General features: G+C 38.6%; 1 protein-coding gene across 5 annotated transcripts in view; it reads left to right on the plus strand.

The window, feature by feature from the left end:
* nrg2a (neuregulin 2a) overlaps positions 1 to 26,847 on the plus strand; it is a 69,623-nt gene that overhangs the window by 8,481 nt on the left and 34,295 nt on the right. For 4 of the 5 annotated variants that reach the window (XM_042007973.1, XM_042007971.1, XM_042007974.1 and 1 more), the window contains exons 2-3: positions 22,018 to 22,183; positions 23,545 to 23,663. In XM_042007973.1, the coding sequence (XP_041863907.1) occupies positions 22,018 to 22,183; positions 23,545 to 23,663 (285 nt within the window). Of the gene's footprint in view, positions 1 to 12,749; positions 13,018 to 22,017; positions 22,184 to 23,544; positions 23,664 to 26,847 lie in introns of those variants that run through there. The other variant, XM_042007976.1, reaches the window with a different exon arrangement.

Below are 26,847 nucleotides of genomic sequence, written 5' to 3' on the forward strand. Positions count from 1 at the left end.
TTTATAAGCTGCATGATGTGGAAAAATATGAATGTTACATATTTAGCAACCACCTTGTATCTGAAAATGTTGTTCTGCAAACAGCTGGCTGAAATCAGACAAAAGAAGTCAGACTGGGTCAGTTGATGGTGTGAATGCAGATTAGTGTTACAGCTGGTACCTAATCTCCAAACAAATAATCTCCATTAATCTCTTGCCTGATCTCAAATACTGGAATGAAAGCAGCCTTTGAAACAGCAAACTATTTAGATCACAATGTTATCATTTACAGTGACGCCAGTTTGCATTAGTATTAAGTCATGTGGTTAGAATGATGTATTTGTGTCCACTTTAGATCCACTAGGCTGAATTGATGGACAGTAGGCTTGTAATGAGTTGTTTTTATCATAAGAATATAGGATTTCATACATTACATGGCAAAGATCATGCTGTCTTGACATTATAATGGTTCTGTTTAAATAATTCTGTTAAAACCTGATAAAAGCAAACTTGTAATCTAAGATTAAAAAAAAGAAGAAGAACGAAAAAATCACCAAAAATCTTCTCACTAACTACAACCTTGACAAAAACATTTTTACAGTCTCTTTGAACTGTTTAGCCCTTGCCTATCTGCTTATTTCTCACTTGGGATTTTTTAAACCACTGAAGAATGTTGACTTCACCACAATGAGGCAGTATATGATCAGGATCAGGAAGAAGGAGAAACCCAGAAAAGTTGAAGGGATGAGTCCGCTGGGAAGCAGTTGTTAGACTCACTGCCCCTGCAGCTGGAACAGTGTCAAAAACATTCAAAAGCTCCCAGTCCCTGCGCAGTCCGGAAGATATGTCCAGTACAACAACTGTGAAAGTCAATGCCATGTGGATTTCAGTTTGACCACAGGAGGAAGCCAACTTTATAGTGTTACAGTGGATCAGGGCTGTTAATTCTGCAGCCAACTATAAGCGGATATATTATTTTGACCGAACTAACCGTAAATGTGTCTCTTAGGGAAAGACAATCCTGTACAGTGTTAGACTGTGGAGGAAAAGATAGCCAGTAGCAGAGAACTGTGTGCTGCTGAATATTCCCAACACACAAGGAATCACTTACTTTTAAACATGGCTGTTCTCTCGCAAACAGGACAACTTGATTGTAGCTTGTGCCTTTAACAAAAAACAAACAAAAAAACTGTCTAGTAAAATGAGAAACACAAGACATGAATGTGCTTTATATTACAGCGTGTTCATGTTTAACTATCTGATATAATTATTTAATGTGTTATTATCTGCTTGCACTATATGACTTTTATCCTTTGTGAAGGCAGTTAAAGTTTACCCAGCCTTTTGAATCATTCAGTAATTTGCAGCTATCTTGGGCTGCAATATTTTTCCTTCACAGGCTGCAGCCAGTGCATGTAATTAAATATTTAAAACTTTTTTTTTCTGTGCACAGCAGGAAAGGTTGTCTACAAAATTAACCCTTTATGCCCAAAATGCATGTCAGCATTGAGCCAGAATTAAGCCCCAGATTATATAGAAAGAACATCTCATCAAATATGGGATCTTTGTGTATTAAATTTCTAGAATGGTCTGTGTGTTTTTGTTGGAAAAGTGAATAATTATGGTAATGTCCTTTACAGAAACATAAAATCACCTTGGATGAATTTTAGCATTAGTGGTGGGTGGATCAGTATAAATATTGATAAATGATACCATTGAAAGTATCGATATTGATTGATACTAGTGCAATAAAATTGATACTTCAGTTTCAGTTCCGCTTCTCTGTGCAGTATGAACTGCTGCGTTTCACTGAAGAAGCTTCCTGGCTGTCTTTGTCTGTTTAAAGTGCTTCGCATTGCGCCCCACACATTACTCTTCTTCCTCCTCCTGTGTTTTGATGTTGTACTGTTACATGACACAGCTGCCAAGGCTAGCAAACAGGCACTGGCTAACAGCACATACACCATCAACTGGTAAGGAGTGTAGGCCAATATGTCAGACGCAACCGCTGAGTGGTTAATTATGTGATATATCAAATGGCTCATCCTGTGACCATCTTCTAAATGTAAGGTGTAAATAGTATCAGAATCTTCATAAATTAGGAGGATAAAGTGTTTTTTGGTAGGTTTGTGATGAAGCACTGACATGGTCAAAATCAGCTTCTCTTGCCGAGATAATACTAAATTTGGATTTTTCAAACACTAGCAGTAATTACTTTGTTTCTGGACACCAGATGATAAAAAAAATCTAAACAGGGCAGCATGGCTCAGTGGGTAGTGTGGTTGTTCTGTAGCCCAATGGTTACTGGTTTGATCCCGGCCCGGAGAGCTCATGTCGAGATGTCCCTGAGCAAGACACCAAACCCCTGCTTGCTCCTGATGGGTCGTGGTTGAACGCCTTGCATGGCAGCTTCCGCCATCAGTGTGTGAATGTGTGTGAATGGGAGAATGTTACTTGGTATCAGATCTTGCAGTACAGTATTACACCACTATTTAGCATGTCTTAACTTTGAAAAATAAACTCATTTTGTACACTCAATTTAAGATATATTTACAGCTTAAACAACTGACTGATTAATACTAGGACGGAAAAAAATAGACCATTACCTGTGTTTTCTGTGCATTTGGATTTGTTTACACCAGCACCAATATCAACCCAGAATAACTAGCTCCAGCTCAATGCATAACTCATTAGCTTATTTTCCAGTGGTCTGAAACCTGTTAAACTTGCTTGGCTTGTTCCAATATCAAAGTGATTATTGTGGCATGAAAAATCCTCTTCGCCATACGTCTGGTACTTTTTTAATTAACATACTTGGTCTTAACCAAAGTATTGTGGTCAACACTGTCAAAATCATGCAAATGAAAGTTGAAACTGAAATTGTTTTGACATGTTGTAGGTAAAGCTGGCAAGCACCAGATCTCCATATTTGTTGGCTTGCTGTTCTATCAAGCTGTTGGCGTACCACAGAAGAAAACAAATTCCATATTTAATAAAGCGTTTTATAGATGACATTGATGTTTCTTAATGACAAAGCCCCACAAGTTTTTACAAAGAGCTTTCGGTCTTTAGTGTCATCATTCGCATGAGTTATTTTAGAGAGAAGCATCCCACACATAAAAAAAATATATTATGTGCATCGTCTTGTTGCTAGCAAGGGTCTGCTAGAGGTTTAGAGATGTGTTATTTTCAGTTCAGGTGGATACAATAATCTGCTCATCAACTTGAAAAGCAGCATAAAAACATTGTTTTTTAAGCAAATCAAATTATTGATGATAATTCTCCAGAAAAAGCTAACATGTTTTAACTGGAAGCTAATTGGAAAATTACCAGTGGCTATTATCAGTCAACAAAATTTGTTTTAGGTCAGCTTAATGTTACTTATTTATTATAATCTCTTTAAGTTTAAAGAGGTAGATTGAGTAATATAGTCTATGGTTCTCACTCGATGTGTTTAGTCTGTGGGGCTACATGAGGATAAGTTCAAAAGTCTAAAGGTTTTAAACATTCATATAGACTGTTGTTAAGTGTGTGCAGCTTTGAGAATTGATTTATTTCAGCGCCTGGTACACAAAACCTGCTTGTTGTTTACCAATGTGTTGCACTGGGTACCTCTTCTTTGCAACATCCCCTCACTGTGTCAGGTAGATTCAAAGGAAGTAACATGACACTGAAGGCTAATGTTAGAGATAACCTTTAGCTGCATACTCCCTCCTTGGCATTTATTCAACATAAGCCCTAGGCCACAGTTTCACTCTCACCAAGAATAAGTTTCCAGTCCTCTCCTGGTGTTATCTGTAGAGTTTAACCTGTTTTGTTACGTCATGATTTAATGACAGGAACAACTGAGCTTTACTTGTTGTTCTAACACTGGAAGCATCAGTGCTTGAAGCGTGTCACCATCAGTGTAATAGAAAGCTACAAGACTCTATTTACTCTTTCTTTCTGTTTAACAGTTCTGGTGGTTTAATCTAAAACAAATAATCTTTACAAAGTATTTTTCTGCATAACTTTTAGAGAGTTTCATAAGGGAAAAAAAAGGTGAATTAGGTAATTTGTTCCCAGGTCTGTGCTCCTGCTTGTTTGTGCTTGTGTGTTATTCTTTGTGTAATAGTCTGAATTTCTATAAAGTAGATTTGCTATAATTCTTAGCTGGCAAGCATATGCATGTTTTCCTGCATCAGTTGGTTTTAAGAAAGCTACTTTCAGAAACTTGCTTTTGTTTAGTGATTTCAGCGTGATTAGTTTTATACAGTCCCAATGTCACTAAAGTGAGCGTTCATCCAGAAGCGTAATGAAACTGACAGTTATAAATGTCCATAGAAAGTTGACAGTGTCCATGACAGGAACTTCAACAAAACGATAGGGAACAAAAGGACCATGGGAAGGGCAACTGTGTTTGTGTGCAGCGTGCCGAAGTGTTGAAAAGAGGGGCTGCCGGCACTCCTGCCGGGCGCCTCCCGGTGTGTTTAAGGGACGTGTCCGGCCATGTTCACCCCACACACACACAGTGCATATCCTGAGAGAAGGTTTGTTTCCTCAGGTATGTTGTAGGTGTGGATTGATGTGTGTCTTAACATGAAAAGACTTTACATAGAATGGAATGGCTTGTTAGCAGTGGAGCTGGAAGTGGACCAGAAGAAAATCATGTTTCCCTCAACAGGGGTCTCCTGCAATGAGACAGAAGTTTTTTTTTTTTTTTTCAAATTAAGAGAACATATGCACAGACCACTACAGATACGAGTTGCCTAATTCCATGTGCTAATTAAATGTAACTGAAAGGAGGAGCCGATAAAAGATTGTGACACCGCTGACTCACAACTTGTCAACAACTCAACACAGGCATTCCTCAATCTTTTCTGTGTAAATGTTCATATTTAGACAAATCAAAGTTTACTATTATCCCACTAAAAGACAAACACATACTCATCGCTCACAGAGGCTCTGTGTTTCTTCTGTGATGTAATCAAGTTGTAAATTCTGGAAGTTCTCCAGTGTTAATGATTTGTGAAAGGAAGCAAAAGCAAGTAAATCCTCAAATGCCTGAATTTATATCTAAAAGGAAGCCTCAATTAAAACAGTTGCAAATTCAGACAACTACTTAATAGCAATAAAACTGTAAAGATAACAGATAAGAGTATGCTTGTCTTTCTGTGATTACTCATGCATGTATGATGTGTGTGGGGGTGTGTGTTTTGGTAGTAGGCTGTGCCTCTGTCCTTTAGCCTTACTTTCTTCTGACCTTCAACCAGTGCTCCTGCTCATTATTGTGTTGCTCTAATCTGGAGGGGACAGGACTGGGTGCAGAAGTGTATTTATCTTCCTGCACAAATAGGACCTCTTTCCGTCTGGTCTCTGCTCAGCTTGTTGTTGAAAGATAGCGAGCAGCGTAGAGCAAGCGTCAGTATGTCCATGTGTGTGTGCGGGAGTGTGGGGTGAACTGAGATGTGTCCCAGCTGGCCCACAGTCCAGCACACTAGCCATCACCTCACTGCAGCAAATGTAGACAAAAGAGGAATATATCTCCCCTGTGATATTGATACGCTTAAACTCCGGGGGTGTTTTACCCCTAAATGAGAAACCAACATTCCTCACAGAGGTCTGTTGTACTTGTAAAACCCAATAAGATCAGTGTTACAGAAAGTCCCCATAGTGTGAGTCCTGTAGCTCTGTTTCCGCTTTTTCTCCATCACATCTGTTGGGATGTGTACTTTTCCTCCGCATTGTCTAGGCATGTTTCTTTTCATTCTCTTGTTGTCTTCATGACATGAGGCTTACAAACCTACTTCAAATGGCCTAGAGCCAGGAAACCACTGTATGCAGGCCAGCATTACAAAACAATGAAAAATGACACAACGGCTAGCATATCTTTCCATGTTATTAAAATTCTGAGATCATTCTGATTAGAATACTCAAATTCAACCACTGGAATTCAGCTTACTCAAGCAGACGCCAATGTATGTTGCTATATCAGATATTTTCATCCACATAATCATACTTTTGTATGATAATATTAATACATAACTTTTTAGCAACATTATTACCCTTTTGGCTTAAATTCAACTATTAGATTTCAGGCTAAAGCTTTGGTTCTGCACCTCCACCACTAAGCTGCTCACAGTGGTGGTAGCTTGCCTCATAGATCTACTGTATTAGAGCTTTAGCTAGCCTTGACCTCCTTTTTAGTCCTGGGGTTGTCAGTCACTGTTGCATTTGGCAATGGATTTAGCTGCTTGTACAGGGTTTTTGTATGCCTGTGCAGTCATCTTGTCATTTTGAGATGACCCGACCACAGCCCTGGCTTCCTGTTAGCCACATCTGACTTGCCAGAGTACTGTATTAGGCCATCTTGGCACTGTCATGTGGGCCACCCTCTTGCCCACTTATCAAGCTCTCTCAATTTGAGTCTGCCTTGATCTGGGCTTATGCCGCCAAGGCATGACCTAAGCTCACACATGCGTGGTGGCCTGTTTTCCAGGAAAAGCCTACATTGGTGAAAAACAAACAAAGAGATAAGACATACTTTTGATAAGCCCAAGCTCAGCCACGAGAGGCACAAGCAGAAATGCAAATGACTTGACCAAGATGCTGGCTGGACTCTGTGTGAAACACCTCGTAGTGTCCTCATCATGACATGTTTGTGTTGCTCTAAAAGGACATTCTGGAGATAAAGGACAAGTGCAGAGCGCAAAAGGAATTTGATTTGACGCGAAGAATGCAAAGCAGAGAGCGGATGCTCGTATGTTTTTGAAGGGGGGGTGTTGCTGATAAGAGCACAACCTTCCCATGTTTTCCCTTGTGTAAATGTACATTTCTGTCTCTTTTAAACGAACAAAACATTGATTGATAGATTCACAGCAATGAAATGACATTTACTAAAGATTTGCATAAATTTCCAGTTTTAGTCTTTAATTAGTTAGCTTCCTAAATCTGCTCTAAATAATGATGATTAAGGAATTATTTTTAGGACAACATCAGACAGTAAAAAAGTAGAAATCTCTGCTGATGTTTAGAACTTTTAAAAACTTACTCAGTCAAAATGTGTGCGCAATGGAAAAAAAAAGGAAAAAAACATCTTGGTAATATCCTGTGATTCACAAGTGATGTCTTAAAAGTCCATTTTGTAAATGCAGCATGCTGTCATGCAGGCGAATAGTTTATATTTGCTACACTATGAGTGGAAAAAGCGCTATTTTGAATGCATCACCAACCCATGAGCTTCCTCTACAGTATTTACATGTGGATGCACCTGTGTGTTTGCAGGGGTGTATATGCGTGTTTGACAGGGTATGTTTGTATTTGAGTGTGACAGTGTATACTTTGTCAGCCTGAGGACACTTAGATTGAGTGCGTGTTGTTCTCTGTGGTGAGAGTGCACATATGTGTTTGCGTGAAGACCTGGTCCTATGTGGGTGTGTGTTTGATAAACTGTGAGAGCATGTGGGAGACTGTTTGTCTATTCATCTGGGCGAGAGCAGGAGAGAGAGAGAGCAGAGTGAGGAGGTGGAGGAGATCTGCTTTAGCCTCTATCTTCATTACGATCTGCTCACAGTCACACAAACCTCTTTGTCTCTTCTTTAGACAGGAGGGAGGGAGATGGGCTGAAAAACAGACAGGACACACTCTAAATAAATACATTGAAAAAGGAGGAGAAAATACAGATGGAAGGAGACACAAATTCAATCAAACAGCCTTAAGAAGATAGAGCGGATTTTTGTGTAAGAGGATCAAAGTCTTGCTCTCAGCATCTGTCATTAAAGATATTTGTTCTATTCAAATGTCTTAACAATCAACTACTATGATCAAATCTATCCTCTTGTTGTAAGAATTGAATTTGGGATTTATATCAGTTAATACATAAGCTCATAAGTGGTATTAGTGATCATAACTTTGTTTTAAAGAGGAGCCTGGAGGGCAAACTTCTGCACTTAAATTCACATACACAGTACAAGCATTGTCTAGTCACTCACACAAAACCCCACACCCCATCACAAAACCATGACAGATGCCAAAGATAAGCAACAGTTTTCGGTCATGGAGCAAGTAAAAACATTTGTATCTGTGTGTGGCCGCATGTCTGTCTGAACATGCATTTGGAGATAAAAACCAAAAAGATAAAAACAAAAAGAAGCCACCATCAGCTTAATTGCTAGTTGGACCCAAATGTGCAGGGGTCATTCACCGCTCAGCTGTAGTATCCAACCAGATAAAGAGAACGGTCAGTAAGAGTTTGGAGGCACAGCGATCACATCTGGTTGCAGGCCTGTGTGTGTGTGTGTGTGTGTCAGTGTGCTGGCCTGTTGTTATTGTATCATGCCCCATTGGCTGATGAGTTGCTATGCTCATCTCTTGTTCCTCTCAGCTCCAATCAAACCTGTCACAATATGAGTCAGAGTGGCCATAAGTGGGAAAGATGCCTCTTGCAATTAGATCAATCACATATCAGACACATCAATCAATTTCTGTCCCATGTGGGACCACATCTGAAGTAGAACGAGGCTGTGGTGGTGTCATGTGCTTATCAAAGCTAGTTTTAGTGGTAGATGAAGACTGGAATAGAGCTGGAGAACTAAACAAAGTGACAGCATAAAGAGCTAAAATCTCATTTTCTCTGTGGCCTTGAGAGTGGAGCATGCTCAGTGCTGATGTTTGTCATCTCTCCCTCTCTGAGATGCTACTGCAGTGCTTCCCAGCAGGCTTGGCACAGGCTTACTCATGGACATCTCTCTTATTGGAGCGTTACAGTGGCCAGGCTGCAGCTGCACAGTAGATATCACTCTTTTTGTTTCACTGTCTGTTTCTTGCTTTTCAGCTCATCTCTCCTTACTGCTCTCCGGTCTTACCTTTCCTTTATTTCTGCTTTTCTCACTCGTTCCCACACCGTATTTCTTACACATAATATTCACTTTTTTCACTCGCATCCTCTCATGTTCATCCTCACTCCACCCTTCCACATCTCTCTCACATATTCTAGTTACTACCCTTAAGACTGTGGTTACCATGGTGACAGCTATGTGCTGCGGAAACGTCAAAGAGCAGAATCCCGACAGGATCACTTCCTTGTCTAACACTTTAAGTATTTCTTGCTGTTTCCCTTTTATTTCCGGCATCTCACTGTAAATACTGATAAGTCATGCTTGTTTTAAAATCATCCACCTGCTTTCTCTGCTGCTAATGAGTCGGTGAATGTGATTTCAATGATCCAGATCTCAGCTGTTGGTGGGGGAAGTGATGAGTAACACTCAGATTTGGAATTTCAGTTCACCTTGGCACAGCTGACCTTGAGAAAACAGTCCCCTCCTCAGGGCTCCAGATGTCACTGACATTGATTTGTGTTATGTCTTCCCTTAAGGGGGGCCACACCAGCCCACACACTGACATAAGTCCTCAGAGTCTTGTCACATGCTTCTCATCTTTTTGTCAGTCATTCACACACTTACACTTACACTGACACTTACAATACATACATAGAAACACACATGGAAAACATCAAGATTGTCAGCGTCAACCAGATCATACGTACACTGAGAATTGTGTGTTTTACACATCCTCCTTTGTCTCTGCAAAAAAAAAAAAAAAAAAAAAAAAAAAAAAAAACAATACAGTTGAATATGTGGGTTTTATATCTCAGCCATCAGGCAGCATATATTTTTGTTACAATAGCACACTTCAGTGTATGGTCAGGTAAGGAGGCAGATGCATTTTTAAAGGAAGGGGGATATCAGCAGGTGGGGCTGTTTTCTGTCATCTGGTGAAGAAAACATTAATATACTTTCAAATTCCCCTGTCACTCTTTTTACCTTTTGCCCTCCCCTCCCCTCTTTTTTTCCACCCTTTCAGTTTATCCTCTCTTTCATTTTCATCTCTCCTCAAGGCTATGTCCTTGTTCTCCCCCGGTCCGTGCCTCATTTCTGAGAATTAAAATTGCAGATTAGTTTTAAAGCAGCCACTATAAACCACTTTATCCAACCCAATCTCCCCCCACACACTGACACCCATGTCCACTTTGTTGGCAAAAAAAAAAGAAAGGCAGACAGATGTAAACAACTAATGGCTGTTTAAAGCCATTATGTCCAAAAAGATAAACTCTCATGCCTGTGAAAGGGTAGGAGTGATGTTGAGCAGTATCAGTGTGACGATGTGCAGGTATGCTGGTGTTATGAGGGAGCTGCTCAGCTCCATCACACAGGAACGCTATCTCCTCATTTCTGGGAGCAGCAGGGAGGACTCAGGAGACATGCATAGATGAGCTGGACTCTGTGGAGTAATTATGAACATGATATACAGTACACCCTATCCAATATTTTGAATGATTAGGTGTGTGTTAATACATACAAGATTTTTTGGGAACTGACTCATTTTATTTAACATAATTTTATTTTATTTAAAATTTTTTATGTGCTTTTAAAGTTAGGCTCCTCCCACTTGGCCCATTGTGCCCCTCCAACCCCCAGACCCTGGTCCAATGACAGCCCACGACTGTTGAAAAACAGCAGATGCTTTCAAGTTGTGTTAAAAAAAGGAAGAGCAAAAAATCCAGATGAACATGTCCATGACCATATTTGTGTCTGGATGTAAAAAATGAGCTTCGCTATAGCAGATTGTTGTTCTGCACAAGTGCACACATTAGGCAAAGTTTGGAGCTTTTTATGTCCAATATGTCCAACATGAGCCCCAGTCTTTTTCTCTTTCTTGTGAATGTTCATGTATATGTTTTATTCAACGCTGCCATGTGGGACAAACTTGTGATAATTGCTGATTTTATAACCTTCATATCAATGTTGCTAAGTGCTGCAAATTGTAGAATTTGTTGATAGTCCAACTTAGTTTGAGAAGTTTACTGAATCAATATCACAAGACCTGCATATTAATTACCAAGGTTAATATGCTGCAAAATCTCTTACAGTTGAACACATTGTTTTCTCATAATTCATCTCAATTATGGCTGTCTTAATTTGCATTGTGTCTCTGCTGGAAGACAGATATGGGAATTTTAATGGACGAGGATAAAACATTTTGAAAGAGGGAAATCTTGATCCACATCTAGATCCCATTACAATGAAAGTCAAATCATTCTGTGTCCTGACGTCATATATCCTCACATTTCTGACACATACATAAACCCCGTGTTCACACACAGACGTGCAAGCCTGGATACGAGTCCCATCTTGTTAAACAGTGGTGGAGGAAGTGAGTGCAAAGATTGGGGAAAGATAGGGTGGTGTAAGGCGGCAGGAGCAGTTCTGTGTCACACCATAGTGCCTGCCAGTTACTTCTGCTGACAGATTAGATCGTGAAGCACAACCACTGGGAGCAGATTCAGGGAGAGGAAAGAGCAACTTGCTTTTGAACCAGGAAAAGCCCACATTGAAGGCTGGTTTGCGTGTCAAACCTTGGCCCCAATTTGACCTCCTGCCCACAGATGAGGCTTATACTATTGAGTGCACTGACCTGTTAAGACATGACCTTTGTGCTGCCCCTTTCAATCCCTGCAGCCGCCGCCTACTCCCAAGAAACATCAAGAATCCTCTAAGGGCTTGACAGAAACAAACCCCGGGATGGCCCCACAGATGACTCATCTACGAGTTTCATTGAGTCACAGCAGTTGTTTCAATCATTTTTTATTCCACTTAACAGCAGAGTTGAGTAAGCATGATATTAGAAAATGTTGCTATGATATAGCAGCTTGAAATAAGAATTTGATGATGCTGTCACAGTTTGGATGATGTGAATTGAAGACGAACAGACTAACGGCTGCATTCATGTGGAAGTTCATATTATTAAGCTCAAAACTGTGTAAGAGAATATTCAAGGATTTGATTTCATTCTGTTTTTTTTAGAATCACACTTGTATTCCTAATGCTTTTTATTTTGAACCTGTCCTACCTTTATCTCATTCCTCTACTTTGCCCTATTTTTCGCCATACTTTAAAGCCACCTTAATAGATTAACAAAAGTTTAAAAGGTGGAATAAATACATCTATTAAAATATATATATATACTTGGTATTTAATTCACAGAAATGTCAGCAAGTCAATATAAAACTTGTTTTATTGGTTACTCCAGCATGGACGTTGACATCCGGCTAATAACGACATTGAATGGAGAACTACAGCCACAGACATGCTGAAACTCGCCTGTAGTACCTAGAGAGGTACTGACAGACAGGAGAGGTGAAGAAGGGGAGCAGCCCTGCAAAGCCAGGGATGATTTTGTGTAATTTTTTGAAAAGAGCAGTCTGTCACAGATTGTGATCTGACATTCAGAACCTCACACATGCATATCCATAGAATCTGTGCTCAGCAAATGTAAACCAGATGTTAGGTGCTCTGGGACCCCAACATCAACCTGGCAATGGCAGGCCTCCGCCTGACTTATCTGGGTGGGGTCAGCAGTGCAAAGGGGACAGCTTAGCTGGTCTCATATCACTTTTGCACTGTTCATTAGAGAGGAGAGGATGCTGCCTAAGCAGGCGATGCACAATTGACAGCAAGTGTGGCCATGGAGCTGGAATTTTTTTTTTTTTTTTTTTTTTTGGGGAGGGGGGGACTTCATGGGACCTGTTTCTGTCTGTCCTCAGTTACGATTGTATAGCCTGGAAGAGCCACTGATTATCTGAGATATTCAGTTAGGGAAGAGTTGATTGCCATAATGAAATGGGAAATGCCTTCTTCGCTCCCTCCCTCTTTTTTCCCTCCCTCTGTCTTCTCTTGCAACTCCCCTCTTTCCTCCTCTCTCTACCTTTTCTCCATGCTCCCTCCCTCCCTCTCTTTGCTTCTGCCCTGCTGTGAGTAGCTGGTTCCTCTGTTTATTTGATTGGGCAGTCTATATAGGAGGAGAGACGCTCTAACAGGCTCAGAGTCTGGTGGTGCCCACTTGCCACACGTTCCCAAAAGGACTACAGTTTTTTTTCTGTGTATATCGGAGAGGATTTACTTTGTTCTGACAGCATGACAGAGAACAAGAAGAAAGATAAGAAAGGGAGAAAGAAGGGGGGAAAGAAAGGACAAAAGGAGAAAGAGGGCGATCCTGCTGCAGGTAAAATGATATTATTTAGTTTCTGTGTAACATATTACTTGTGTGTGTGTGGGATAGAGAAAGAGTAACATAGCTAGACTGAAAGAAACAAGGGAGTGAGATGAAGTTTGTGTTAGTGTATTACGGAAGTGTTGGGCAAAGTAAGTATATCTGAGTCTTGTCTAAACTTGCTGCCAGGTTGTCACTTGAATTGATCTTTTTGTGGTTTGCATAAAAGAACTACATCTAGTTTCGGCAGCATTTGTTTTTCTGTGTTGAAGTCAGACTTATGTACAAACGTTCGAAAGAAGCTGTGAATCTCAGAGCCAAAGCAGAGTTTATGTATGAGTTATCTGAAAACTACCTGTAATAGGTTTTCACTAATCCATGTCTTCTGTCACATATCACAGGTTTAAAAAACATGTTTTAATTAGAAAGTGACTTGTGTCAGGAAGCCATGTGGCACTATACACTCTTTCACGGGGTTAATAATTCGGGGGCTGCTACAGTATTTTCATAGCTCATTTTATTTCTGTGTGCGGTGAGTCATCCAGCATTTTTTGCTAGAAGGCACTGATATTAGAATTAAATTGGATTTGTTTTTTGTTTTTTTTTTAATTCACAAAAGTAACAGTGTACTTGCTCAGTAGTGGATCCGACAAGCTTTAGCATGTCACTGTAGTTTGACCTCAGGTCATGGGAAGGGGGGCATTTTAGACCCCATTTTAGTGACACTTAAGGACAAAAGTTTGACTATGAGTGTGCTTCTTATGTATCATTCCTGAGTTATCAGCTCCCACATCTTAGACACTTCATCCCCTTCATCTTGATTGGCATTTTTTCCTGGTGATGTCACCCCTGTCAACCTCCAGTAGATAAACATCAAGACTTATGATTTAAAATTTGATTTTTTTTTTTTTTTTTGGGGGGGATATTAATGTTATTCCTTTCCATGTCAAATAAGCAAATGAAGGTGTTGTTTTTGCCATTTATAATTATTATAATTGTTTAAAACACATGCAAAGTTGACATGCAATTAAATACGGGTCCTCATTCCAAGTTTAATTGTGATCAATAAACATGTGGGATAAACAACTCCCCAAACTACACAGGACGTTAAGTGCTTGAGGATTTTTTTTTTTTTTTTTTTTGCTATCATTTGTCAGCAAAGTTTCTAAACACATTGAGAACAGCTGTGTGTAATTTTCTTATTCTAGTTTATTTTCTAATCTCCTTCACAAAATTACACAAGCGAAAATAAACTACCTGTTCTTCTAACCTGAAAGACATGTGAAAGACAAAGCTCCCTTTTCATGAAAGTGTGATCAACAGCGTCATCAGTTGAGTTTGGAAGACCATTCTGTTTGTGAATATGTGATTAATTTAACACAAAACTAGGAAAGCAGGCAATCTGTGTGTAACTATGTAGAGCTTTTAGTCAAATTAACGTTAAATTAAAGATATTGCTACACACTCTAAAACTCTAAAATAGAAGGAAAGAAACTAAACAGCTTTTGAGATTAAACTGCTATTTGTTTGGTTCTTTAATAAATGTCAGCTTTCAAATACCAGTAAATGACCTCCCTTTGTTGAGGATGGAGTTTATCAATAGTCCAAATGAGCCAAATGAGTGGAAATGTTTAGAAGTTGTTGCATCAGAACAATAAAATAGATCCTTGTATACCTTTTTGTTTTCTATGCTTAATTTAAAAAGGTAATCGATTAGATATCTAAATTGTTTCACTGCTCCATACTTGTAATGTGGTGAGAAGTGATTAAAAATGGATATGTTATCATTTATAGTACATTCGATATAATAGTGATATATAATGATTTAATTTAGACAGTTTTCCCTTCAAGTTAGAATATTCGTGGAATCTGCAGTAATGTTTTCAATATGACTTTATTCATAAATACAATACTATGGGTGATACAGTGTTACAGAATATGCTGTTCATGTGCATGTATACACGTGCCGGTCTGAATAAGGTGTGTCAGATTGTTTTTGGATGTAAATATGAGCTATCTGCTGAAACTCTTAGTCAGCTATCAAAAAGTTCACAGAAATACAAGATACATTGTTTTCATGGTCCTCACACTTCTGAAACTTATGTTTTGCACATTAGTTTCAGATTTTATCTCATAGTGGGCATTTCTGAGATATAATAGCCTTTTAACTGGGAATGGCATCTTGAGGATTTTCAAAGTGTTGATTTAGAGCATACTACTGCCATAGTTTCCTTTTTTTTTTCTTTCTTTAAAGCTGCGTGCATTGTGGCCGTAAGCTGATACTCTTCAGAGAAAGTTGCATGACTTCTACTGAAACAGACCCAAGGTTAGAAAAGGAGACCTTCTGCAGAACCTGACAGACACATTTCTGCCAAAATGTTGGAAAACAATGACACGGGGGGAAAGGGAAAAGCTGTGTACCAATTTTGTTGTAGTAACACTACTGTTATTAGATATGTCTGTGCAGTAAGCCTGACCTATATAAATTTACTGCTGCTGTTGATGATAATTTATAAACTTGCACCTCCTTCTTATCTTGTGTCGAGACAAAACAAGACAGGTTCCTTTCTGCGTGGATAGGCTTGCGTGCATAGTGAGTATGGTAATAATTAGTTGGTAAAGAGTTGGCTTCCTCCACATACCTCACCTTTAAAATCAAAGCAGAGCATTCTGAATCATATAGCAACAATATGCCTTATGGGAACCAGTAGTCAAACGAAGCAGTGATAAGAACTTCAATTATTTCAGGTGTGAACTTACTTCTTGTAATTGCTCTTACAGTAAATGAGATCACATCTTGCATATGATACACTGGTAACAGAAACTATTCCAAAGAGCTAGCTCATACAGTTATCTACAATCTGTAGCGCCTCTGTGACATTGTCGTATTTACTTATAGGCAAAGGCTGTACAACAGAAAATTCCTACAAAAAATTATAATCAACCTTAATTCTAAAGCAATTTTCCGATGAATATTACAAGTTCAGCTCAGGCCTCTGAGAGATTCTGTGCATGTAGCTGAATATGATTGTACAGGATTCCCTGATCCATCTCCTTTTCTTTAGCAAACTGAATCTAGTATATTCCGACTTATTAATTTAACTTTTTAATATTTCTTTACAATTTCAGGCAAAGATATTGAAAGGAAGTGAAACTCTAATGGATGTGAGTGTTATTGTTTGAGTTAGGTGGAAAAATAAACAGAGAAACTCAGCCATAGTACAAAGAACAGAAAGGGAAGAAACTACAAGGGAGTTTTGTAGAGCTTCTCAGTAAATTCAGTAGCTTTAACAGAGACTGTTATGCTCTCAAATATGACCTCATGGGGCATTTGTTTATGCAGGGAAACACTACCTTTAACTATGTGTGAAAAATACACGACCTCTAGTGGTTGTGAGAGCATCTACATGTAAATTTTAAAGATTATGTCCACTAAAAAGATGTATATATATATATATATATATATATATATATATATAAAGAAGCATTTCAGCCCTAACGGCGATCGTCATCCAACAACCTTTCCACAAAACAGAAGTTCATTCTGTTATGGTTAATTTTACATGGCTTTGTGTGTGGGAGGGGGAATAAACCGGTAAAACCAGTAAACTGTTTTTTGCCAGAGCTGTGAGAGTTGCAAAGTTATGCTAGGTTTTGCTAGGCATTCAGTATTTGCAGCCAATCAGCATTTCATTGGTTGCTACAGATGGGGTTTGGGTATACCAACAGTCAACACCGGTGGCCCCAAAGTAGTCACTGCAGTTGCTTGACTATTAAATTTTATAGTTGAACAGCACATCTTCATTAAAGGAATTGCAAGAAACAACACTGGGGGCTTTAATCTTTTATTCTTCTCCTTATTTGCTTTGCGTTTAATTTTCCAGAAAGTTTCAAAATACATCTTTAAACACTTCTGTTGCATCGTTTTAGAATTTCTCTCAAACATGTTGCTCAAAAGCTAATAGGCTAATCAGAGGGATTGAATTTAATTTGGTAAGATGTGAGAAGTATAATGCGCAGTGTTAGCAAAGCAATCACCGCATTATTGTCGCAATGTGCTACCATTGTTGCAGGAAACCAGGGTGGACTGGTTCACAAATGTAGAACATATTGGAATTTTAGCTTTACAAAATGAACAAGGTGGTCATGGACTGATCACAAGTAAGATATTTAGGCTGCCAAGTAGTGAAGTTACTACACTAAAAAATGTTAAATTTCATGCAGGCTTCTGATGTACCAAACCTGTACGGACATATCAATGTTTTGAACCACTGCTAACAAAATGTAACTAAAGCCAAGCACCACCATTAAGTAAGGGGGGAAAAAAAAGCTGGTCTGTAAGCACAGACCAGTTCTTCCACTTATCAGAAAAGGTAACTTTTTTGGCCCCAATCCACTAGATGCAGTAGCTTTTATGATTTAGCTTCTTCTGCTCACTTCTTTAGTTCTTGTAGGGTTGTTGATTCCTTCTTTTAGGAGCCATCTTTTACAGTCCACTTTCATTTCTGTTTCCATCAAACCTTTCAGGTTCTGTTGTGTAAGGGGACAGAAAATCCAAATGACAAATTCAGCTTGATTACTTTCAAATATATTTAAACTACAGTTAATATTACATCAAGCCACCCTGCAAACATTTTATGTATAGTCATTTTGTCAGTGCCCTTTGGCATCATTCTACAACACACCAGATGCAACTTTTCAACATGCAAAATTAAATCCTATAGACTGAAATAGAGATCCCTTGTCTAAAATGGACATTTTACTGAACTTAACCAAGTAGACTTAATGCCTAGATCCAACAAAACTGAGGAAAAAAAGATTTGCCTACTCTCAGCTCAGGACTTCACCAGTCCTCCAACCTCAAAAGTGCAGACTCTATTAGTTGGATCAGTAATTTGCCTGTGACTCTAAATAGGTACACAGTGTTTTTAAATGTGGAGCTCATTGTTTTCTGATCAGGTATCAGTAAAGACTGAATTGTGAGAATTGAGAATATGATGATTTGTTTCACTGCTTTGAATACGTAATACGTGCACAAACGCTGATTAGCATCTGCTGTCAGAGATGGATTGTTTGAAATAGTCCTAGAAATGAGAAGCAATACAACTGAATACTCCCATTTGAAAATTGTCATAATGACTGCCATTTCCATGAAATTATGCTCATAAAATTCTTGTAGATAAGTGCTGATAAAAGAAAATGGCAAAATGGATGATAAGAAAAATCAAAATATTTGTGCATGTAACCACTCCAAGAATGTACGGAATAATTATTTGATGAAAGTGAATTGGATGTTGTGGGAAGCTATTGGAGTGATATCTTTGAACAGATGTTTTGTTACAGTGAGTAGCGTGTATTGTCTGAAGACCATTCCCACATGCAAAACCAATTTCTCTGGCTGCCTCACTGTGCAATCTGTCTTTTGACAACATGCAGTGAGGTGACATAACACCCCAGTAATCAGGGATACTTTGTCTAGAAGAAACACAAAGGCATGCCTTAGATTCCTTTTCTAAGCTCCTGGAAATGAAACAGAAATGTTAACTCAATAATAAGAGCAATGCATTGTTAATTCATCAAGCAACTTTGTTTTTGAACAGCTCTGTGGGTTGAGGTCTCCAACTGTTACCCAAGGCATGAGCTGTTGACACGCCAGATAGGCCTCTATTCTCAAATTGGGTTTTTATAGTCCATGTCTGCAGCTGCCCCTGCACTTCAAAAAGACTGAATCAGGCTGTTGTTGAGGCGAGGGTTTATCATTACTGCTGGACACTTTTTCCACTGGTGTAATGGAAAATGAGCCAACCATTTGTCTGCAAGAAATTATTGTATTTACAATACTAAGTCTTTGTTTTCTTATTTGAAACTGTTAATTCCAATCAGTGAAATTAACATACAGCATTAACTTGTGCTACACAGTGAAAAAAGCTGGTTCATTTTTCAATATGGACACAAAGACTAATTTAGCCGTGGTTTAATGTTACCATCAAGCATCCCAAAGCTGTAGTCTTTATTAGAGCTGAATGTTGTTTAGATGGATCAGACCCTCTTACACATCTGGCTCTCTGGGCTGATGAAAAGTGCTGTGACGTGTTTCTGTTACTTCTCCAGTCAAGGACAAAGCTTGTTTAATTTGCTTGGCAAGGACAGTCTTGTGTCTAAACATTTTTCTATATGCTCGGTTCAGCCTCATTCTTGCAGCCTCCTGACTATGACTGACAAGGCTTTCCTCAGGCAGTATGCCTGAGTTTAGTCTGGCAGAGTTAAGTGTGTGTGGAAATCGTGCAGAAGTTCAGTTATACAGACTTGAGAGCGTGGGCTAATGTATGCTTTGGGAAGATCTGGTGTGCATGTTTTTAAGTCATTAGAGATGCAGACAATAATTTTGTTATTAGATTGAAATGAATGTTCATGACAGCATTTGAGGAAGCTGCTTCTCAAGCATGACACGTGCTCAAGTCTGTGTTAATACTTACAATAAAGCTAATACAGTGTCAGTAACTTTCCATTTGTAAGCATACTGTGAAAATTAGGAGGGTCAGTAGGCTAGATCACCGTGTGTGCTGTTTAACATCAAGTCCCATGTAGAACATTTCATTGTAAAACATCTGAAAATGTTTAATGATGCACATCTGGAGCTTCAGGAGTCTAAAATATTCTGTATTTGGACTTGCTGCAGGCTATTAATAAACCCACACCACTTTCAGAGCAACAGGTAATATGAAGTATATATATATATATATATATATATATATATATATATATATATTCAGTCTATATAATGTTATGACTTTCACCTGAACCACATTTATCTGTAGCTGCATAAATGGGAGGTTTATTCTCCTATGCTCTTGGGACACTTAAAGTAACAGCTTGAGGAGTTGTAGTACAGGTATCCATCTTGAGACAAAATCTCATCAGTTACTAAATTCCACATTACAGTGGCACATCTGCCTCACCCTGCCATGTTAGATTTTTTTCCTAATATTTTCCAACTATAATGAGTCACATTTTCTAATAGGATGCTGTTCACAGATAAAAGTATCCTCTTGTCAGAAACAGGGTAAATTTAGAAACAAATGGGGTCTATTGAACTAAAAATGGCTACATTTCCACTGATTTGTAAACTATTTTAAATGTGACATTTTGCTATGATTTTTAAAGAAACTGGTCTTTACTTTTAACAGAGCATATTTAATATTGTGGAACTATCATGCCTACTTTAAATATGGCCTGCTGACCAATAATGAAACTCCAGATTGGTCATTTTTAAGCCGCTCTAGATATAAAAATCAATGCCATTACATAAGCAGGCAACATTTACAATAAATGTCCTACTGTGATTGATTACTTAATTGTTGTACAAATTAGGCTAGTTACATCAACTGCAAATATTTCTTATACATTTTAATAGGGAAGTGTTAGATCAGACTAAGTAGTTTTCACATACATGAGCAGTTTGTTCTTTGCCTGTACCAATGAGATACATTGCTGTGACTAAAAGCTAAGACCTTTGACTCTATCAGAAGTGTTAATGCAAAGTGATCAGATAAGGCAAAACATTAATTGGGAGTCTAAGAGAGGATACATCTTTAGATGTAGGACATACTCACAAACCTGGTTGCCACAGGCAGAACGTCATAATATCCACATCTGCCAGGCTTATACAGTCTTTATGTAAAAGTTTGTGTAAGCAGATCAATAACAAAGAACAGCGAGCTTTGCAGAACTCATAATTCCTTCAAGCACTGCAGAAAAATATAACAGTCACTATTTTTTAATGACTTACTCATATGCTTTAAAATAGTATTTGACAAATGCAAGCGTAAAATGTGTAAAATAAATCTTTGAACGTAACCTGAGCTGTACCCCAAATCCATTTCAGCTGTCCACTTAAATCCACAAATAAACTTAAGAGTTGCAGCATCATTATGGTTTGTCTGTCTGTGCAGACAAGTCGTCTTTACCAGGTCAGTGAAGTAGGACAGTCACTCAAAAAAAGAGGACAACAGGGGATAAATTTGGTGCGTCGCTATTTCGATGTTTAATTGAAGTCTTTACCTATGTGCACTTCATTTTGCTTGTCATGCTTTGTTTGTCTTCATTCAGCTGTCATCCTTTAGAGGTGATGCACAGCGAACAGCTGTAATTTGTGGGACAGCTCAGCTCAGCATGTGCATGAAATTGTGAATGTTACACATGGAGAGGAAGAGTGTGTGTTTCTATGTGTGTTGGAGGGGTATCTTGGCCAGCCCCTGACTGACCGCTGCTCACCCCTTTTTCTCTTGCTCCTCCCTGGATGAGTCTTCTCCTAAACATGTATGCAGCTGTCATCTGGCAAGTGTGTGTGTGTATGTACAGTATGTGTGTCTGGATTCAGATCATTTCTGTTTTTCAGTTAAAACATGTTTCTGTTGATGAAACTGAATTATTAAATAGATATGAAAATACTAAGGCAAAGTTTAAGGGCAGAATATTGAATTTTTAAGAAGTCATTTAATGTTTGTGTTAAACGTTATCAAGTTTAGCAAAATACTGCGACAGAAAGTCATGATTGTATTTTCTTTTCTTTTTACTCTCCTGTTTACAATGAGGGGGCTGTTACAGTATCATGATGTTACTGTTTTCTTGTTTACAGGATACCCTTAATTGTGAACAGGTTTAGGGTTGCAGATTTTCTTCATGAGCTGGTAGATACTTACTAAATATTGCTTCAGGTGTTTTTATAGCAGCAAAGCCAGAGTGAACATGAGCTTGTTTATTAGTCTGAGAAGAACTTGATGATGTCTCTAGTGACCACATCTGGAGGTCACATGAGAGAGCTGTTCTCCAGGTTCAGTCCATTGAGATGGTTACTAGCTCATCTGCTGCTTCTCTGTTCTCCGTTGTCGTCTCCTAAAAGTCACTACTATACATAAACTCCAAACAGGACCAAATTTTATTCAAAGGATTGGCAGTGACTTGTTTTCTTTCTCTCTCTCTCTCTCTCTCTCTCTCTCTCTCTCTTTTTAGCTGCAGCTCCAAAGTTAAAACCGATCAAGAATCCAATTATAGTGGACGAGGGAAACAAGCTCACAGTGAAGTGTGAGGCTACGGGAAACCCTCTTCCTACTTACAGATGGTTCAAAGATGGAAACGAGCTGAAAAAGAGCAAAAAAGTCAAAATAAGGAGCAACCAGTAAGTACAAAATACCTGTCAAGCAGATCTACAAAATGTCCTGCAAATCTAACACAAGGAATGCAAGACTGAAAAAACAGACTGATATCTTCATCAGATTTTACTGTTATTATTTACATTTATATGTACTGTATGAATATTCTTTAACTGACATGTTGTGTAATCATTCAGTGATTATATTGTGTTATTGCCCTTTCTTACTTTTATGCAACTACTCAGCTCATGCAGATTAAATGTTACATTATAAGCAGGAAATCACTGGCATCAACTCTTACCTAAGCAAAACTGTACATTTCTGTAAGTCAAGAACCATTTAGTTGAGTTCAAAACGTGGCTAGTATACTCCGACCCGTAGGTACAAACACAACAACATTGTACAAAAGCACCAAAAATAAATAGATAAAATCAGACACCACAACATCAAAACAGGAAGCAAAGCTCATTTTCTAAAAATACAAAAATGGAAACACACTTCAAAAGGAAATAAGGAAAAAAAAAAGAAAAAATACTGACTTTTACAAAACACACTATTCCACAAAACGACAATAAAATAATAATTTAAAAAAACTGATATCTGTATATCTGATATCAAATATTTTATAAAAACAACAGTTTATTATGTAAGGCTTTTTTTTTTTTTTTTTTTTTTAGTTCCTCTCAACATGTTGTACAGTTACACAACATTTTTGCATGTTGTTTTAATCACAAGACTATAACCAACAAAGATGCAAATAAAAATGAGCTGCTGTTACCGGCTTTTCTTCCTGTTCCTGTTTCTGATATAAATCCTGTTCCTGTTTCTGATATAAATCTCTCTTTTTTTTAATACTTTGCAGCTTTTATTCAAAGTGGAATTAAGGCTGCCTGATAATGCTGAAGCAGCACTTAATGATGAGCTAGAAACTAACAGTTACATAACCAATGCAAACAGCTCAACGTCGTAACTAACATAAAAGAAGAAAAAGAAATAAATCTTTGTAACATGGTACAATCCTGTAATTACTCATTGTTGCCACACCGGCTGCTGGTGAGCTGAAGTTAAACAGACTTGCTTTTGAGAAGGAAATACCCAAAGCAGGAGCTTAAGTAGACAGTATAAAATAAATCTGAATCAGCAAAGCTGTCAAACAAAATATCAGGCAACTCTAAAACTTTGTCTTTTGCTTTCATATTGTAAGCAATCCTTCCACACCCACAAGTAAGCAATCATGTTCCCCTATCAGAGTAGAGTTGGTGCCATGCTGCTGCTTGCCCTGTTTTTTCCCTCTTTGTCCTCCATTTTTCCACTTGTTGCGTTTCCATGCTATTTCCTCCCTGCCTTGATTCCCCTGACTTAGCTGTGTGAGTGTTGTCACCCACAGGAAATACTCCAGAGTCCAGATCAACAGAGCAAAACTGGAGGATTCTGGGAATTACACATGTGTGGTGGAGAACTCACTGGGGAAGGACAACTCCACTGGCACTGTTAACGTCCAAAGCAGTGAGTATTGACTCCTAAGCAACAAGTCAAGTGGCACAGATGTACTGGCATTGTTGTTGTTATGACTGTTCTCTTGCCAATTGAGTGATCTTAATGAGCCATCACAAACAAGCATGCAGCAAAATAACATGCATGAAGAACAACTGTCCATCTGTGGCCCTGATGCATTAATCAGTAGGATGGTGCATTATGTTTGGCAGTGAATGAAATTTAAAATCACTGGAAAGGTTCTGATTTTTTTCAAGTTTGGTGACAACATAAGGTCCTATAAAGCTATTTTGGTGATCACACAAGAAAAACAAAACTATAGATTTGAAATTTCAAACACAGACCAACGGAATATTAAAGTTACCAAAAAAAAAAAAAAAATGTTCTCAGAGTGTGTGATAGAATCAAACAGGTTTCTTGAGCAGCTAGTGTGTGCATTGCAGATTTTTGAGAAGCACTGTAGCAGATGAAAGATTTTTGATAACAGCTGCTTCCATTTGGTGAGGTGGTGAGTTTGTGTTTGTTTCGAGCAGTGTGAATAGTGAGTTTGTAGCTGCTTGTTGTTAGAGTAGATGAACTCAAACAAGTGGATGAAATAAAAAATTTTAAGGGCCTTCCCTGTGGCCCTGCTTCTGCCTCTTTTTTTAAGATCTGCTGAATAATGAATCAAGATCAAGATACTCTGTTGCTATTGGAGACTAACCATGTTTTAAATTACTTCATATATTTGCAGTACTTTCACTGTTTTTGAATAATGAGTGGCACCACGAGCGTTTTCTCATTTTACACCACAGAGGAGATATTGTCATTCTCACTTCTGACCTTGACGGCAGGAAGATTTTTGTGGACATCCCAAACAAGCAGAGCTGTAGCTGCGGTCGAAATGGGAGAGTCTTGAGTTTAGCTCAGTGTCCTTGTATTCACATTCAGGCACAATAATCACTTCCTGTTCTTTCTTTACATTTGTCAAGGCCACCTTTTAGAGCAATTGTTTACTGTTAGCAGACTTAAGCTGAGCTGTGTTATTAGAGTTGCAGTTCTTTTCAGATTAAGAAAGGACCCATTGTGTTTGGAAACACAGAGATTCTCAGGGGTTCTTGCATGCAAGTTTGATACCCAGCAAACAGTTTTGCAGAAAAGAAGTCGTCCATCTTGCATTTGAAAAGGGCTGCAGATTGCATGTTTTATTTCTCTGACATCCAGATGACTTCAGTTGTGTTTTACTGGCAGATTGTGTGACTTTTCCTATATGCTTGTTGTAGCATTTGCCTGTTTTTCAGTGCAGTGACATATTTCTCTTTACTCATGAGCATGCAATATTCATAAGGTTGATGATGCATGTTTCAAGACATACTGTGCTAACATTTATGAAAAATTAATTTGATGAAGAGTAATCACTGATTTGCAATTATGTGTAATGGCAATTAAATAAAATAGGTTAAATCGTGCTTGACACCCAGCAAAGGTTGGGGATTCCCTGGTGGTAGCACCTGCTTTCCTGAGTCTTTAATGAAAGCTTATGAACATGTGACTGGTAGCCCATGAAACTGTATATGATGATTTTAGCAGGCCAGAGTGCTGGTAATGCAGAAATATCAAAGAAAATATAATATTACAAAGCAGGGAGCAAGTGGGCTGATTTGCACAGTAGCCTTAATGGATAAAACATGACTGAGCAATAATACGGTGCAGTGTTTTCACTTGTGGCACACTCTGTTTAACATAAGCGGATCATGATACCCTTAAATCTGATGCCAAATATGGAATATCTTTGATTAAAGCATATGTTAAAGTACATTTGTTCATATTCGTGCCAATGGCCTTAAAATTCACTCACTTTTTGTGTATGCTTTTCGTGTAAACTCCTGCCTGTGTGTTCCTTGTGTGGTCGTCAGTCAGCACCGACATTTCCTTAAATCACTCCTGAGTACTCCAACAATGGCATCACTGTTTTTCTTCATGTATCCTGATCACTAGATGTCTGTTACTGTGTGTTTCGTCTGTGCATGTGTGGATATGTTGGTTTGTTGTTCAATAAAAAAGTGCCATTGTGTTCCAACAGCACGCCCACTTCTGTCATGCTTCAGGGAAGAAGGCAAAAATTAAGGGTGATATGTCTATAGGCGAGGGGGAGGGCTACACTGAAAATACATATGTTATTAAAGGGAACTGGCAGCCAGTGGATGTTGCTCTGATTACTACATGCTGATGAAAGGTAAAAATCAGGAGATGCTGGAAGTAATACTTTTTGCATTCGCAGAGAATGTGATCAGAGTGGGCTTTTCCTGTCAGTGACACATATTTCACTTAAAAAACATCTGTTTGAATTGAATGAAGTATTTGCTTGATTTTGATGCAGAAGATATGTAATTGATTTTGACCAAGAGCTGCTTTGTGTTCTAAGGTCATGGGAGAAATGGCTGTTGTGTTAAAGGGCTGCAGTGGAGTATGCTTGCCTGCTGCAGTGTGTTGCCAAAGCAGCATGTAGCTGCAGTATTATCTGTGTATGTGTGCTTCTAGGGAGGGAGAGCAAGGGGAGGGGTGCAGATGTAGATGGACGGGAAGAGCAAAGGAAAAAAAAAAAAAAAAAGGAAAAAAGCACGGATAAAATGATGAAAAATAGAAAATGAAGGCATGCATGACAGAAAATGGACAAAGACATAGGTGAGAGCAAAGAGGAGATTCAGCTAATAGAAAGAGAGACAGTGAAGTAGAAAAGTATGAAGAGGTAGAAAGCACAAGCCTGCTGTGTTGCAGAGAAGATTTTCACTCCCATTTTAAAATGCAGGTAGTGCTTGCAAGCTTTGTCCAGCATGCATTTCTACTGTATCTGATGTCTATACATTCAGGTGTTTTGGTGGCATTTCTTGACTGTGGTGTATCTTTACAGTATGTCTCATCCAAGCTAGCTAACACGGTTTAAAACTGCTCATTAAAGTGATGTGTCTGAGGAAAAGGTGAGAACAACTATGAAGTCAAATAGTAAGATCATAGATAAAGTCAAATAGCAGCTCAGCACAGGAGCATCAATATAACCCTCACACTTGGTTATAGTGGAGCACATGGCTGTGCCTGTTCTGGGAAACCAGCACTCAGCTCCACCACATGGTGAATACAGGCACCACAACCCAGCTCAGCACCTTGCACAAACTTCTGCACTATGCAGGACTTTGATTTGACTCATTGATTTATTTGT

Source organism: Melanotaenia boesemani, chromosome 15, assembly GCF_017639745.1.
Source record: "Melanotaenia boesemani isolate fMelBoe1 chromosome 15, fMelBoe1.pri, whole genome shotgun sequence".
In the NCBI taxonomy this organism is placed as follows: domain Eukaryota; kingdom Metazoa; phylum Chordata; class Actinopteri; order Atheriniformes; family Melanotaeniidae; genus Melanotaenia; species Melanotaenia boesemani.